Source organism: Schistocerca gregaria, unplaced genomic scaffold (assembly GCF_023897955.1).
Source record: "Schistocerca gregaria isolate iqSchGreg1 unplaced genomic scaffold, iqSchGreg1.2 ptg000615l, whole genome shotgun sequence".
NCBI classification, from domain to species: domain Eukaryota; kingdom Metazoa; phylum Arthropoda; class Insecta; order Orthoptera; family Acrididae; genus Schistocerca; species Schistocerca gregaria.
Window position 1 is genome coordinate 194,699 of NW_026062003.1, and position 14,057 is coordinate 208,755.

The following is a 14,057-nucleotide window of genomic DNA, read 5'->3' on the forward strand; positions in this document are numbered from 1 at the left end:
TATAACATCTTATATTGATTATCATAAACACTATTTCTTCCATAGCTGTCAGGTACCAGAATCGGTATTATTTTGTACTTTAATCTTGGTACACATCTAAATATCATTACCAAGATGTTTATCGTTACCATTACAAACAATAATGGTATCAGATATGTGTCTACACTTATATTATTGGTTGTATATATCTTACATATACCTTCCTACTTATGTTTGCCATTTTCTACTACCTGATATGCTATTTTGATGTTCTTGTTTTTGGTGTAGTACATCATCGCGTTATATGTTGGTCTTAGCTCTAGTTTTTTACTTTTTACTGGTATCAACCTAATACTTAACCTAATACCTAATAGGCATATATTCAATATTTTATTTGTAACTTGTCTTTTCCTTTAGCCTTGGATCGTCAAACACGACTATAACCATCAAGCAATCTGCACCTACATAGATAGAAAACACAGATGCTATAGTTACACTACTTAGATTATATGTTCAAATTAGACAATCTGGTACTATAGAGCAAATGGTTTCCCAGTCTAGTAATATTTGACAGTACCATCTTTGATATCTACACTCGTCTGCGATATGATGTCATTAAGGATTTTCATTGTATCATAAATAGAGCCATCTAGATTGAGTAGTTTTGATCTATAATTACTACACAGAATATTTCTCTATTTACGTAGATATATATGCAAGCGTTTTTATTATCCTTCATCTTCTAAATATTGTTGCTTATAAACTATATAGTTATTCTCTAACTACACATATCGTCTCATTTAGAATTTTTTTCGCATCACCTATGTTTCTGGTTTTCTTGATTTGTTATATTATTTTTTACATTATAAAGTCGTTACAATATTTTTTTGTCCTTCTTTATAACAGCTTGATATATAGCCTTATCAGTCATTGTTTCTGATATGATCATATTTTTAATTTTATTTGTACCTTTTTGTGTTTTACCTTGTTTTCTGTATTCCACATACCGGTTTGAACGTGGTATTTATAGGTCGATGTGTAATAATAAAAACCAACAAACACACATAGTATTTATAGACCCAAAGCTTTCTGATTACACATTGTCTGAATCCTGCTGTAAAGATTGCCCATAGAGTATGTGATTTGGGATGCATGTATGAATATTAGATATAGACAATAAGAGTACAGACAAACGTCACATGAGTTAGTTTAGTTCAAAGTCGATTTTGTTCAAGAATGAGGGTAAGAAGATTGGATTTTACACAATAGTAAATATCTGCCTTGAACATGCATATGCGTCGACAATAACTATATATAAATAACTATATATACCAATTATAAAATAGGATCTTTTAGGACTTTTCGTTTCTAGATAGATCGTTGTAAAGTATTGATAGTATGTTAGAATTGATATATACCGGTGAGTATCAATCATAATAAATATCTAAAATACTTGTATGTATATTTGATTAATGAATTTATTATATTACAATAACTCGCTGCTAGATATGCTGAATTCAATTACACTAATTGATCACATATTGTTATCAACAGAGCTCCAAAGGACAGGTATGTTTTTTCGTCAAATAGCTTTATTGAATACATGTAAAACAAAAAGAAATAACACATAATACATATGCTATATAATAATATTTAACACATGTTATGTATCTAGAGCAACTCATCAAAATATGATACGTTTGGCTTAAGTAAACTGATCGAATATATACAATCTGGAAGTATCGCATGTAATAGCGGAATAATATGAGGCTAACTACTATAGTAAATTTGAACATGGTGTCAATACAAATTATTAGAACATCTACCAAATACAGTGGCTTATATATATGCACATAAAGTACTTATTGACGACACAGTAATAAACAATGAACACGCTGATAGAGACATATAGACAAAATGATAGGTTTCCTGGATCAGACATAGCCAAAGATATAGCAAACATAGTAATACCAGACACTATTAAGCATTTATATGGTATAACAAAAACAAACAGCATAAAGAACAGCGCATGATATATGATGCCTTATTACAACAATATGAGATGACAAGTAACACTGCTAAAATAATAGGATAGATATCCAACAAAATACGTAGTAATACGGAGATTACGTATCAACGCATCAAACGCAAGATGATACGAAGAATGCCAACAATAGTGATGTGGTCTTCTATAGTAATATAAAAAACTACTACAACAATGAAAACTGCAAACAGGCTACGGTGTATATATTATACATATACATAATAAACAGAACAAATAGCTAACAACACCAATATACACTATAAGGTCTAGTGTGCTATGAAGCATGAGACATGTAAGCACATAACAGATAAAATGTGAACTAATAAAAAACAGAAACCATCATTCATTTAATGCTTATAAAAGCAAGCTATACTGTTGTCTTCACACTATAACTATATTATATCCTTCTATATTCACTCTCTATCGATTCATACTTATTGTAGAAAGATGTGTTGTCGTGAATGCCATACGTATACTATATTAATCATTTTCAGCTCGATTTGTAAGAACTGTGTCGAGACCTGTAAAGCAGTGAGGAACAACGAAAAAAAATCGCATTATCTGCTCTGATGTCGCCCTTATAACTTTTGCAACAGTTTTGTGACTTGCCCCAATGTATTATGCGCGAGAGCCTAAAAATATCGGCTACATTAGATCCGTATAGAACACATATTATAGGGACACACCCTCATATATTTAGTCTTTGACTACACCACGCTGTTTTCTATGATACCTGCTGACATCACCATTGGGTTATCAATGCCTGGTAGCCTAATGTAAGCACGTCAATTAAAGGCCGTTATGGTCGCCGACTGCTTCATGGTCTTCCATGGCACGCTTCGCCTAAGCCCTGCAGGCACGGCTCGGAGCTTGTGCGTGTTACAAAAATTGTCACGAAAAATATCGTGCTAAATTTTTTTTAAATATCGTTACGGAGAGAATAATGTGTAAAGTGAATTCACTTCAGTTATCCTGTGATGATAGACGTGTAGACGACCGCTGTCATGCTCGTATTTCTGGTTACTTCAAAACGCAATGATGCTGCATACACAATGATCTCACCGAAAGCTCTATTGACGCGCACAGCGGATAGCGCAACATACATGCATGCGAATAGTGCAAGCGGCTCAGAACACGCTTTGTCAGCAGAGCTAGGGACCTTCCAGCATCAAAATATGCAAGTTCGCGAGCAGCACCTCGCCTCAGTTCAGAGTTCCTCTGCATTTGCTGGATCCACACAGACACTTTATCTTGAATTTTTCTGGTTCTATTGGAAATTTGTAGTCGTAAGTGACCTCCTCTCCTACCTGTATGTCTCTCTTCGAGTAAATAGCAATGTGTCTTCGCGAAGATCCAGGAATAATTCGAGAGATGCAGTTGGGATTACAGCTGTGATTGAGAAACCTGGCAAAGTTTCCTTTTTGAGTAGCGTCGATCACCCAATCGTCTACGATCCTGAACATGTAAGAGGATCCCATTCCCTGTTCTTTATACTTTTTCTCCCTCTTATCCGCCACCCTGAGACGAATAATCTCGCCTAAGTATTCGATAACCATCTCACCCGCCGGGATGAACTCTAATGCAAACAATCCCCACTCATGTATAGTTGACTTTCCAAACCTTAGGCGTTTGCGACGATTCTCAAGCCGACTGTCGCGAAACAGAGGGTTGAATGCCGTGCTCAAATTCAAGCGCTTTTCTTGTCGATTCTGGCGAGCCCTAGCTGTGCCTGAAGGCGTGGCGGACGCGTTCATTCCCTGATCCGGACTTTCCTGAATTCCTTGTTGATGCACATAATGCACTCGAATCCGTGACCTTTCTGTCTCATCGAGAGAACGTACAGGGTCCGTCCTTGCTGACCCTGAGACGGTAAATCTCAGGTCATATCCTTGTTCTACAGCCTGCTTCTGGACCGGTGATAGATCCAAGTAGCCATAATCTTGATAGTACTGCGCAGGTGTCCAACTCCCTATCGCCCGTTTTGCAACCCTTAACGAACTCTGAACTGCTGGAGAAAACAATGCATAATTCTCTGCATCTCTCTTTGAAATATCAAGCGGTGAAAACTGAGTCTGATGTTCAACATAAATCTCTTCCTCTTTTTCTAGCTCAAAAAGACGCGCTGCTTCGCGTTCATAAACTTCGTCCATATTCCCCGCGTCTCTACCCATCGATATCATTCCCGTACTTCCTGTTAAATTCTCCTTCCTCTCAGGATCTCTAACTACTGCCGCCAACTTGACCTTTTTCGGTCTTTCCATTGCACGAACGATATCCGTCCTCTCAGGTGCCAAACATCCACTCAGCTCAGGCCACTCTCCCCTCTTGGCCTCCCCCAGCTCAACCACGCATTCTTCCTTCTCATTCTCTGTCGATAGCACCCCTTCTATTTTTAACCCTCTTTCCTCCTTGCTCTCAAACAGCCTCCTCACGTAATTTGACACCGTCCTATTGACAATCATCGAAGACAAAGATGACGATACTGCATCCCTCAACTCCTTCAGCAAAATCACTGCAATCATCTTTTGCTGCTCGACCAACAACGCAGACTTCCATCCATTCAAGAAAACCTCTCTGTTGCTTTCACTCACCCTTCCTTCTCTCGGTAGGCCAATACAGCTCACTCTCTTAATGCCCTCCGAAATCACGTTCTTCGAAACGACCTGGTACGCAGACTCTAAATAAATCCTAACGCCCGGCGTTATTGCTAAATGGTTCATCATATGTAGCGCGAAATCTTTGTCACTCTCACACCCAAACACCACACACCATTCCTCATGTTCTCGATATGCGCACAAACAATTATAAGACTCAAAGCAATGCTCTAGGATACTTTGAGCTTCGTCTCTTAACTCCTCTATACCTCGACATCTCAACACCGGATACATCTTATCTGAGTCACCTTCTACTTCTCCTTCTTTACTCAACATATCCCTGTCTCTCTGCTCTGACCTTCTTTCGCCCTCTATCGAACCAACGCTATTTTCTAAATTTCCTTCCGAACCGCCGTGATTCAAACTACACTCACCAATCATGCTAAGGGATTCCTTGCTGAACGGGCGGTAAAACAAAAACTCTTTCTCCATGACCCTGTTCTTCGCTTCGGAACGTAAAACACCTGTCTGGTCCAGATCTGTACGGATAACCCATTTTTTTGTCTTAGACAGGTGAACAACCTTGCCATTCAAGCACTTCACGGCATTCAATGCATGCTCGCTGCAGTGGTATCTCACGGACCCGACCCCAATATGGACCTTTGTCTCCGGGTGTTCGTACAAATTACAAGAAGCAACGCGGCCTACTTTCGAAAACTCACTATTCAGCAAATCCACAGTAACATAGCCAGGTATGTCGAAAACAGCTACTTCTAGGTTCTGATCGCGCCTCTCCGCATCAACAGAATGCTGATCGAAATTGCATCGAGTTATAGACGTCGACACCTCAGAAACGTTAGGCGGTTCCCCGTGTTTCTCCCTCGAGACCCACGGGTCACTCAGAGGCGCTCCGCGATGGATCTCTGCAGAACGAATATCTGTTCCGTACAAGTTGACAGAATACCGCTGAACAATAGGCGTACTATGAAGCGCGGAGTCCGTAGAACGGAGAAAAAACGGATCCGTAACTGGAATCATATCAGCCTGTTTCGTCAGGACGGGAAACACGACAGAATGCGTATGTCCGTCGCAGTGGGCTATCGTCGGAACCTGGACCCTGTGCGGTATGAACTGCGTACAAGTCTCACTTATTCCTCCATTCGCAGCTACTGTCAACGTTCGCTCTCCATCACAATTTTCATATTCTTTACGCTTTTTCGGCTGTCTAATACCAAGGCCTGTACTAGAAAAATTTTGTGTCTCTGAAGGAGAAAGCAAGGAAGGTGCAATATGATAGTCATGAACATGCTTTACTCTCGGTCGAGGAGATCCTGGCCTAAATGTGCAAACGCGTAATTAATAGCCGTTTTGCGCTGCACTGTAAAATCTTTTCCGAAATGGTACCTTTTTGAAAAACTACGGTCGTCTTAAAGGTCAAAAAAGAAATTGTGTCAATATAAAATTCAAACGTGGAAAAAATATTTTCATGACTTGTTGCTGGAGCTCTGCTATGCTAGAATGCGCCTTTTTGTATATTATTCAAAAGCACGCTCCACACTCCGTGAAAACCAGGCACAGAAATGTTATGTAGACCAGAAACTGCTGCGTACTGCAAGTCGCAACCCCTATGACACTGTTGTAAGGGATTTCTAAGGCCATGTCTCTAAAAGAGGCTTAAACGCCTTTATCGACTTAGATACTCAACCAATAAGCCGCGTGTACACAGCAAAAATGCGACATAACATACTATGAAACGACATGAGATGGTAGACGAATTGGCTTATCGGGATAGACGTAGCATCTGATTCTAACAAGTTATATGAGCAAGCCCTAATAAACTGATACACATATGAGACCCATTATAATAAAATCAGAGGGCCGCCTTGCTCCACCTAAACTCTGTAAGCAGTCAGAAAGTCAACGTAGAAGATTAAACGAGGTATTTACGCGAACATACCAGTAAATATTAGACTGAAAAATTTTTTGTGTGATTCGATTTTTATGAAACTCACACAAGCTCCATAAATTTTTTCTGCTATTTACTGCTCTATCCATACTCGCCTAACCTTCAAAATGAGACAATGAACTATCACATTCTTCTTCACCAAAAATTTACGACTAACTGCTTAATAGTCATCAATTGATTCTTTTATTCATCATTTCTGCAATGAATTCAGCTTATATATTTTTACGCGTCGCGAACAGTGGTTTAAATTACTAGCAATCGGCACACCGAGCTCGTCTTTAGAATCATACTCAAGTACATTGGTCTCTATCCATTTTATACATAACAACCGTCTATGATCGCTTTTTCGCTTCAAATATAAACGATGTGCGTTCAAAGTGTATATCAATTTTACAACTCTTGCGCGACACTTTTCTCGACCCAAATTGACAGCCTTCGTTTCCATATCAGACTCAATCCTTCGTTCGAAGAAATTCGATCATAACAGGTGTAATCTCCGATAGGGCAATACATTGTAGATAGATGGCACGCAATGTTCGTAGATGGTCTGGAATTAAGAAGCCCACATGCTTTTGCTGCATGCACATTGTTTGGTACTTTTCCGATCTGACCGGTATTTGTGTGTAGAGTCTAGACATTCACTTTTACAACTGTTTTACTAACGTAGATAGGCTATTTTCTGCGGTATGACAAAAGATATATATAATTCAAAAACGTTAACAGAAGTTTGTCTTATTTTGAGTACATTCAGTGTGTCTGTGTCTATCTGAGTACACAATGCATTTTCTATGCGTTTCAGGGCTATGTTTTCTAGATCTGATTGAGTCTCGCCGCTGGAGAAGCAGTAGAGATGTACTCTTGGAAGCAATGAGTTTTTTGGAAACAAATTGATAAAGACATCACAGAATTCCGGTGCCAATTTCGGCAAGTTCATAATAATATCAGTAAAAGGTATTTGTTGCCGAGCAATCAACTCGCGGCAGAAATCTCGTCCATCCATACAGTAGCAAGTCAAGTTGTTGATCTTTTTCCCTAAATTTATTTTTGCATTTTTCTTCATCCAACTATAAGAGTCTGGGTTCAGATCGTTTGCATGAACGGTAGCGCCCTTTTTAGCTAGAGGTATTGCAAATGGGCCCACTCCAGCAAAGACATCGCCTGTTTGAATTCAGTTGTCAGGACAAAAGAACGTAATATTTTTGAACACATTAAAATAATACATACACACAACAGCATTCGCCGAAATAAGTCGAACTATTCTTGTATGCTCTCCTTGCAACCTGGAATTCCAAAACACTCGAGAAAAGTCAAATTCGAAAACGCATTTACCTTCTCGCACTTGTACAAGTGTACATGGCTCTCCGGCCAGCAACTCCATTGTAAGAACTCGAAAATCGTTTTCGATAATCCCAACTTTATTGATGACAGTTCTGATGCCGGTTGACCGATTTCTCTAAAAACAGGACGTAAATATCAAGCTATAAGTCAAGGTATGAAGGGAAGATAATTGTAAAACAATGCGTCTTGTTTAGTGTAGAATTATAAACGCAAATTTAACACAAAGTGGCCAGCTGGAAAATTTTCTGTACCCTTAGCAAGACGGCGCCGATGATATATTTATAGTCTAGGTCTCTTTCTCTCAAATTCAGGTGAATGATATGCCCAACCGTTTCAAAGTGCCATGTAATGTTTTCAACATTAGGTATGAGTTTGTGAAGGATCCAATGAACGGGGCGCTGGTCAAAAGTAATTTTTACTTTATATGGTGAGATGATCTTGCCATTAGATGCTTCAATGAAAGTGCTATTTTCCTTACACTGAAGACTTTCTTCAGCGCTCGAGTTAAGAACTATGATGGATTCGTCGGACGTATCATCACCTCCGTCTTGCCTTTCCTTAATTAGCCATGGAACATTCACACAATCTTCTCGAGAAAATAGATGGCTAAAAACAGGATGATAATAGGTCAGCTTGAGTCCTTACAAGAAAAAAGAAACTATCTATAGGGGGTATACTTTTTAAAATGTCGAATGAATGTTTGTGTATGAACCTTAGGGCATTTGATGGCTACACAACCAATTTCTTCTTCTAACGTAGATTCGTCAAAAAGAGTTTCTATGGGAGGTGGCAGTACGGCTGGTTCAAATAGGCCGTGTGAAGGAACTAAATATACCATTAGGCAACTAGAAAAAATTTGTCGCGTTTTACAATCCGACGGACGAATTAAAAAAAAATTAAAAGAACGAAAGTTGAGTTGAGTGAGTCAGAGGCAATCTTGCTTAGAAACAACGTATTTAGCTTCGCCATGGACCTTTTAGTACCTTTAGAATCTGATCCAGATATATTCAGTGAAGTACGTACTATGATTAGAATAGGTGTTTAGCCTGTTTGTTCTTTGATTTTCCAATACGTGACACCTTTTCTGACTCATGTTTCTAGCTTATGCATCATCTCGGTGTTTCAAGTTCGGCTAACCTGAGAATAATGGAACTATACAGCACAGGTTCATTTTTAAAAGAGCAGACCTGGACTTAGCTCCTATTCAATAGACAGGCGAACATCTGACATATCACCTTTGTATAGATGAGGAGGCACTTCCTAATAGCAATGTACTGGCCGTGATAGTGGTCTTTCCTGGGCCTTCATTTGAGGTTTGAAACAAAAAATATATCAACCGCTAGCTGAGATTAGTAGATACACTTTCGACTAATATAGTCCATCTTTTAGTCGCCGACACTTGAACCCAGCGATGATGGGAAATGTGTGTGGTTTATGAAACAATATACAAGAAATGTTTGTGGAATAATCGCTGTACGTAAAAAATCCCATAATTTTTTATTTTAGGTTAAAAGACCAGTATATATACCCTCTCTGGAACAAAGGCTATTGGACATACTTTCAGGATCATTTCTGTATTAAAGTCCACTCGTCTAGTTCTCTAAACATGACAACTGCTATAGAAGGGATGATGAACCGATGTCTTTCGTTCCTGAGCGTGAAGTTATAATAGCGTTGCGGACCTCAATGAAGTCGGTGTTTGCTTTCATTAGATTGCAAATCATGTTACATGAGAGCGGGGTCCCCCCGCTTTACTGGCTTACTTGTGACCACAAAGTTGTTATTTTGATGATCGTTTCTGTCCCTAGAAGGCAGAAGGGAGCGAAAGAGGTCTTACCTTCAATTTTTTTTTAGTTGATTCATGCCCTGGCCAACAATCAAGCCCATTTTACATGCAATGGTTGGATAGGCAAATTTTTCAAGCGTTGTGCTTCCCTTACGCCTCAAGAGAGGGGTGTCGCTTTTGACCACGACGACGAGGTCAAGAAGATACATTCTCAATTTGCTTCTGGCGGCCAATCGTCGATTCCTACAGAACTCGAAAACGTCAACATGCATTTTTCAGCGTATGTTTCCGTAAACGGGTGCATCTACGAGCTAGATGGGTCTAAAGAGCACCCTATCAAATGCGGCAGCACCTCAGAGTCTTCCTTCTTAAAAGACGTTATACTCCATATCAAAGATACGAAACAGTTTGACTCTATCTGTATCTCTATAATGGTGCTTGTCAAAGACACGTAATTCAAACCGTTTCGAGGTATCTCTTCCTCGTACGTGTGTCTGAAGAGTAAGTAGGCTGCCAGTTGTATTTATTGATAGCGGAATTTCGTGCGACTTTTGGTCTTTAGAGACGTTGGTGTTGACATTTTTCTTAACAGAGAATTTAGTTAAGGCAGAATTTTATTTTTCTCAACATGCACTTAACGTAAAAGCTGCAGCGTCGATGGTGCAGACCTCCGGTTGAGATTAGCGTCCACGCAGGCTGCGCAAGAGGCTGCTCTGGCTTACTGAGGTAGTGAAGATGATGCCAAAGCCGACTATGTGTTATACGTATGTACTTTGCCGTTATTTTTCACGCCAACACATTCAGGGCTTTGGTGTACCGAAGGGCTCAGCTTAGATTGAGACAAGAGACAGTTTGGTGCTGATACGTTGTTTGTCGACGGCGAGATAAGTCTTCGAGGGTTGCCGCTGATGTCTTGGGATTTGGTGAGCGGGTGCTCGCAAAAGTTAGTTTTTTTGCAAAGTTGCACTTGTTTGTTGCTCACAGAGGGCAGCGGGCATGATATTTTTGGTGAGGTACAAAGTTAGAGAGAGGCGGAATTTAGAAAGCGCGTTGAGAGTGATAGCGCGAGTTTTGACTTGAATTCTGCGTTGGAGAGTGTCGCGAACGTGACGGGCTGCTATTTTTTGACACATTGACGCTCTCAGAGAAGGACTGAGAGGTCAGTAAGTCTAGTGACTCAAAAAAAATTTTCTCAGGACATTTGAAACGAATGCGTTTTAACTAGTGGTACTCAGAGTGATGCTTTTGCAATTTGTTTGGCAGATTTGATAGGGCGTTGTTTTTAAGAGCGCGTTTTCCGCTGAGCGGTGTTCAAAGTTTTGCAGAGAGTGTATGGAACAGAATAGGCGTTTGTCAGGTGTGAGCTTTCCGGACGGAGGACACGGCACATTGTTGAGTTAGAGAGGCTGTTGATGGAGCGTCGCTGCGGTCGGGTTCGGCCGAGTGCGTGCTCGCTATTGGGGCATTGGTTTGCGATTCGGCGAGGTTCAGGGGGTCGGGTGTTGCGCTGGCGAAGCGTGAGTTTACTAGAGGAGCGCGCGAACGCAGTTGGGTGGACGGGCTTCTCTGGTGCAAGGGCGTGTGTGTGAATTTTTTTTTTTTTTTTTTTTTTTTGCTTAAAGGCTGCGCAGCTCGGCTTTTTAATGTATTTGATGTGTCGTGGTTGGTTGTGGTTTTTGGGGCTTGTGTTTGCGGGTCCAAGCTGAAGAATGTTGCGGGGGTCGGATGAAGTGGCAGAATACGATTCTCCTTCGTGTCGGATGAGCAGGAAGGATGAGAGGAGGCTTAAAAAGCGGTTGGTGAGTCGTGGTCAGCTGCGATATCCGGAGGTTTCGGACGCGTTTGAAGAAGAGATAGCAGAGAGACTTGACCGGGATGCCAAGGAGGTGTCTCATTTGGGGAATTTTGGGAGGGGCCGGAGGGACAGGTCGGAAGGCGAGTTGCGGGTGGAAGACGACGAGCCGATTCCGGTGGTTTCGGAGTACGAAAGTTTACTGAAGACGTTCAAAGTGCGGCGGGATTCCGAGGAGTTGGGTTGTTTTCTGAAGAGGGGGAGGGTGCTGGGTGCGAGGGGACGCGGCGGTGGAGGGAGATATGGCGAGTGGCTGGAGTGCGAGAAGGAGGGTTTGGAGACAGGCGGAGTTGGTCGAGGGGAGGAGGGTGAGTTCGAGGGGGGTCGAGGTCGAGTTGAGGGGTGGAAAAGAGGGGAGGAGGAGGAGTTGAAGGCACACGAGGAGAAGGTTCGGAGGATTGAGCGTGAGAAGGAGATGGGGGATGCAGTTTTGTGTGAGGGGGAGGAGGAAGAGGGTGGACAAGAGATGGGTGGGGGGGGGGGGAGAGTTCGCACGTGCGAATTATTTTTACAAGGAGTTGAATCAGGGATCGATAGATCGAGCGACAGAGCTTTGTCGGCTTCCGCAAAAGTATGTTGAGCACGCGAGGACGGGTTGTTTGGGTGTGATTAGTCGGAACGAGTTGGTGTCAGGGTGCGAAGCGTTTGAGCGCGCGGACGCGCGACTTCGCTGGTTGAACGAGGGAGTAGTTGAGGGTTGGAACGGGTTGTTTGAAGAGATGTGGGAGTCGTTGGGTGAAGAGGTAGTGGGCGTTTTGTCGAGGGGTTCGGTGCGCGAGGGGGTTGCTGGGGTTGGCGATGGAGAGGGGGGCGAGGAGGGGGTGGTGGGGATGAGTGGCCGGAGGCTCAAAATGACCAAATTGCAGAGTGAGTTGTTCCGGATTTTGACTGGATATGTGGACACGTTATGGGCGTCTCGGATAGGCATTGATAGATTGGAGTCGATGTCGGTGGTTGCCCTTCACGTTGTGGATCACGTTTTGAACGCGCAGAGCCAAATCAGAAGCCATTCTGCCGTTTTGGCGAGGCGCGGTGAGGAGCGGCGGTCCGTGATTCAAGCGTTGAAGAGATTGCGGGCTTCGACTGGGGCGCAGTCCGACCAGATGGAGGCGATGCGAGACCTACCGGCCGAGCTCTCGATGCGTTGGAGGGGGATGACTGAGCGCGAGGATCTTATCAAAGAGCTGCAGGCGCACTTGGATAGGGAAGAGGAGGAATATCGCGACCAGGGGTTCACGAGGCCCAAAGTTTTGGTTTTGCTTCCGATGCGCAACGCGGCCATGCAGTTCGTCGAGCTGGTACTCAAGCTCGTGTCCAAAACAGGCCGCTCGCAGGTAGTTAACAAACGGAAGTTTTTTGACGAATATTTTTGCGCGGACTTTGTACCCCGCAGCAACAAGTCGGAGTTATGGCACGCGCTGTTTCAAGGATCTACCGACGACGTGTTCCGTCTAGGAATAAGTTTCGCACCGCGACACGTCGTCCTCTACTCTGACTTCTACGTGAGCGACATAATCGTTGCGTCTCCGCTGGGCCTTCGCCTTTCTATTCAAAACAACGATCACGACACGGACTATTTGAGCTCTATCGAGATCGCGGTCGTGGACTCTTACAACGTGCTTTTGATGCAGAATTGGGACCACGTCAAATGGGTGTTCGACCGCCTGTCCAAAATTCCCTCGTCTCCCGACAGAACCGACTTCGGACGCGTTCGGCCCTACTACCTGAACGACCAGGCCGCCTACTACCGCCAGACCGTGATGCTCGGAAACTACGTCAACGCCGACGTCAACGCGCTGTTCAATCGGACGCTGAAGAACGCGCGCGGAAAGGTGCGCATCCACTCCTTGGAATTGGAACGCGGGTGCATAGACCGCGTGACTTCATTCGCCCGTCAGGTCTTCTATCGTCTCGACGTCGATTCTCACGACAAAGCCGCCGAGACTCGTCTTGACTACTTCAAATCGCACCTGTACAGACAAATAACCAGCGAGTGGTCCGCCGGAACCCTCATCTTCATTCCCTGCTACTTCGACTACGTCCAAATCCGCAACTTTTTCAAAAAGCAGCTTCAAGACGACGCCGAATTCGTAGCCAGCTGCGAGTACACCAAAGAATGGGAACTCGCCCGCAACCAACGCTACTTCAAAAAAGGGAAGTCTCAGATTATGCTCTACACGGAACGACTCTACTTCTACAAAGGCGATCCCGTCGTTGGCGTCAAGAACATCCTCTTCTATGCGCCTCCTTTTCACGCCCACTACTACGCAGAGCTGGTCAACATGGTTCCCCAAGACGGCGTCTGCTGCACTTTGTATTCCAGATATGACCTACTGCAGATGGAGCCCATCATCGGAAAAAGCCAAACGAAGGAAATGCTTCGAAACTCCAAAAAAGTGCACTCCCTTCTCCGCTGACGCGAGCGTTCCCCCTTTTCGGCCCCGCCCGCGCCCGATAACGGGAGCGGTACAACGGCCCCGTGAGAGGCGCGCCGCTCT

General features: G+C 43.1%; 4 protein-coding genes and 1 non-coding gene across 13 annotated transcripts; 3 read left to right on the top strand and 2 right to left on the bottom strand.

Moving 5' to 3' along the window:
• Positions 1-683: 683 nt before the first annotated feature.
• On the bottom strand, positions 684-6,621 carry LOC126316983 (uncharacterized). Of its 8 annotated transcripts, none has more exons than XM_049993020.1 (7): positions 6,575-6,621; positions 6,365-6,509; positions 6,022-6,043; positions 2,494-5,953; positions 1,312-1,347; positions 949-1,093; positions 684-885 (listed from the first exon to the last, which is right to left on the bottom strand). In XM_049993020.1, the coding sequence occupies exons 2-4, from the start codon at positions 6,375-6,377 to the stop codon at positions 3,226-3,228; spliced, it is 2,763 nt and encodes a 920-aa protein (XP_049848977.1). In that variant the 5' UTR covers positions 6,378-6,509; positions 6,575-6,621; the 3' UTR covers positions 684-885; positions 949-1,093; positions 1,312-1,347; positions 2,494-3,225. The 8 variants fall into 8 exon arrangements, with proteins under 8 accessions (XP_049848977.1, XP_049848974.1, XP_049848972.1 ...); XM_049993017.1 differs by having other exon boundaries at positions 1,433-5,953; XM_049993015.1 differs by having other exon boundaries at positions 949-2,655; positions 2,757-5,953.
• Positions 6,622-6,673: 52 nt separating this feature from the next.
• LOC126317000 (uncharacterized) lies at positions 6,674-8,759 on the bottom strand. Its single transcript, XM_049993034.1, has 4 exons — positions 8,599-8,759; positions 8,173-8,527; positions 7,808-8,036; positions 6,674-7,741 (listed from the first exon to the last, which is right to left on the bottom strand). Exons 1-4 carry the CDS (start codon positions 8,757-8,759, stop codon positions 7,242-7,244), a joined length of 1,245 nt encoding a protein of 414 aa, XP_049848991.1. The 3' UTR covers positions 6,674-7,241.
• A 95-nt stretch (positions 8,760-8,854) lies between these two features.
• On the top strand, positions 8,855-10,246 carry LOC126316960 (ubiquitin carboxyl-terminal hydrolase-like). Of its 2 annotated transcripts, none has more exons than XM_049992992.1 (5): positions 8,855-8,936; positions 9,023-9,086; positions 9,167-9,234; positions 9,311-9,394; positions 9,776-10,246. In XM_049992992.1, the coding sequence occupies exons 1-5, from the start codon at positions 8,889-8,891 to the stop codon at positions 10,160-10,162; spliced, it is 651 nt and encodes a 216-aa protein (XP_049848949.1). In that variant the 5' UTR covers positions 8,855-8,888; the 3' UTR covers positions 10,163-10,246. The 2 variants fall into 2 exon arrangements, with proteins under 2 accessions (XP_049848949.1, XP_049848950.1); XM_049992993.1 differs by having other exon boundaries at positions 9,544-9,868.
• On the top strand, positions 9,470-9,676 carry LOC126317015 (small nucleolar RNA U3). The gene has a single exon (XR_007556359.1). It is a non-coding gene; the product is annotated as a small nucleolar RNA U3 (small nucleolar RNA).
• A 1,170-nt stretch (positions 10,247-11,416) lies between the features above and the next one.
• On the top strand, positions 11,417-13,976 carry LOC126317001 (uncharacterized). Its single transcript, XM_049993035.1, has 2 exons — positions 11,417-12,029; positions 12,193-13,976. The coding sequence occupies exons 1-2, from the start codon at positions 11,417-11,419 to the stop codon at positions 13,974-13,976; spliced, it is 2,397 nt and encodes a 798-aa protein (XP_049848992.1).
• The last annotated feature ends 81 nt before the right edge of the window (positions 13,977-14,057 follow it).

What these genes read in the sequence shown, in the direction of transcription:
- LOC126316960 (XM_049992992.1), top strand. Translation starts at nt 8,889, where the DNA reads ATGGACCTTTTAGTACCTTTAGAATCTGATCCAGATATATTCAGTGAA. An exon ending in AATGGAACTATACAGCACAG is followed by an intron (nt 9,087 to 9,166) that starts GTTCATTTTTAA and finishes ACCTTTGTATAG; the next exon opens with ATGAGGAGGCACTTCCTAAT. An exon ending in ATGTTTGTGGAATAATCGCT is followed by an intron (nt 9,395 to 9,775) that starts GTACGTAAAAAA and finishes ATTTTTTTTTAG; the next exon opens with TTGATTCATGCCCTGGCCAA.
- LOC126317001 (XM_049993035.1), top strand. Translation starts at nt 11,417, where the DNA reads ATGTTGCGGGGGTCGGATGAAGTGGCAGAATACGATTCTCCTTCGTGT. An exon ending in AGAGGGTGGACAAGAGATGG is followed by an intron (nt 12,030 to 12,192) that starts GTGGGGGGGGGG and finishes AGTTGGTGTCAG; the next exon opens with GGTGCGAAGCGTTTGAGCGC.
- LOC126317000 (XM_049993034.1), bottom strand. Translation starts at nt 8,759, where the DNA reads ATGGTATATTTAGTTCCTTCACACGGCCTATTTGAACCAGCCGTACTG. An exon ending in TTCATTCGACATTTTAAAAA is followed by an intron (nt 8,528 to 8,598) that starts GTATACCCCCTA and finishes TCCTGTTTTTAG; the next exon opens with CCATCTATTTTCTCGAGAAG. An exon ending in TTCGGCGAATGCTGTTGTGT is followed by an intron (nt 7,742 to 7,807) that starts GTATGTATTATT and finishes GAATTCAAACAG; the next exon opens with GCGATGTCTTTGCTGGAGTG.
- LOC126316983 (XM_049993015.1), bottom strand. An exon ending in GACCGTAGTTTTTCAAAAAG is followed by an intron (nt 5,954 to 6,021) that starts GTACCATTTCGG and finishes TTGCACATTTAG; the next exon opens with GCCAGGATCTCCTCGACCGA.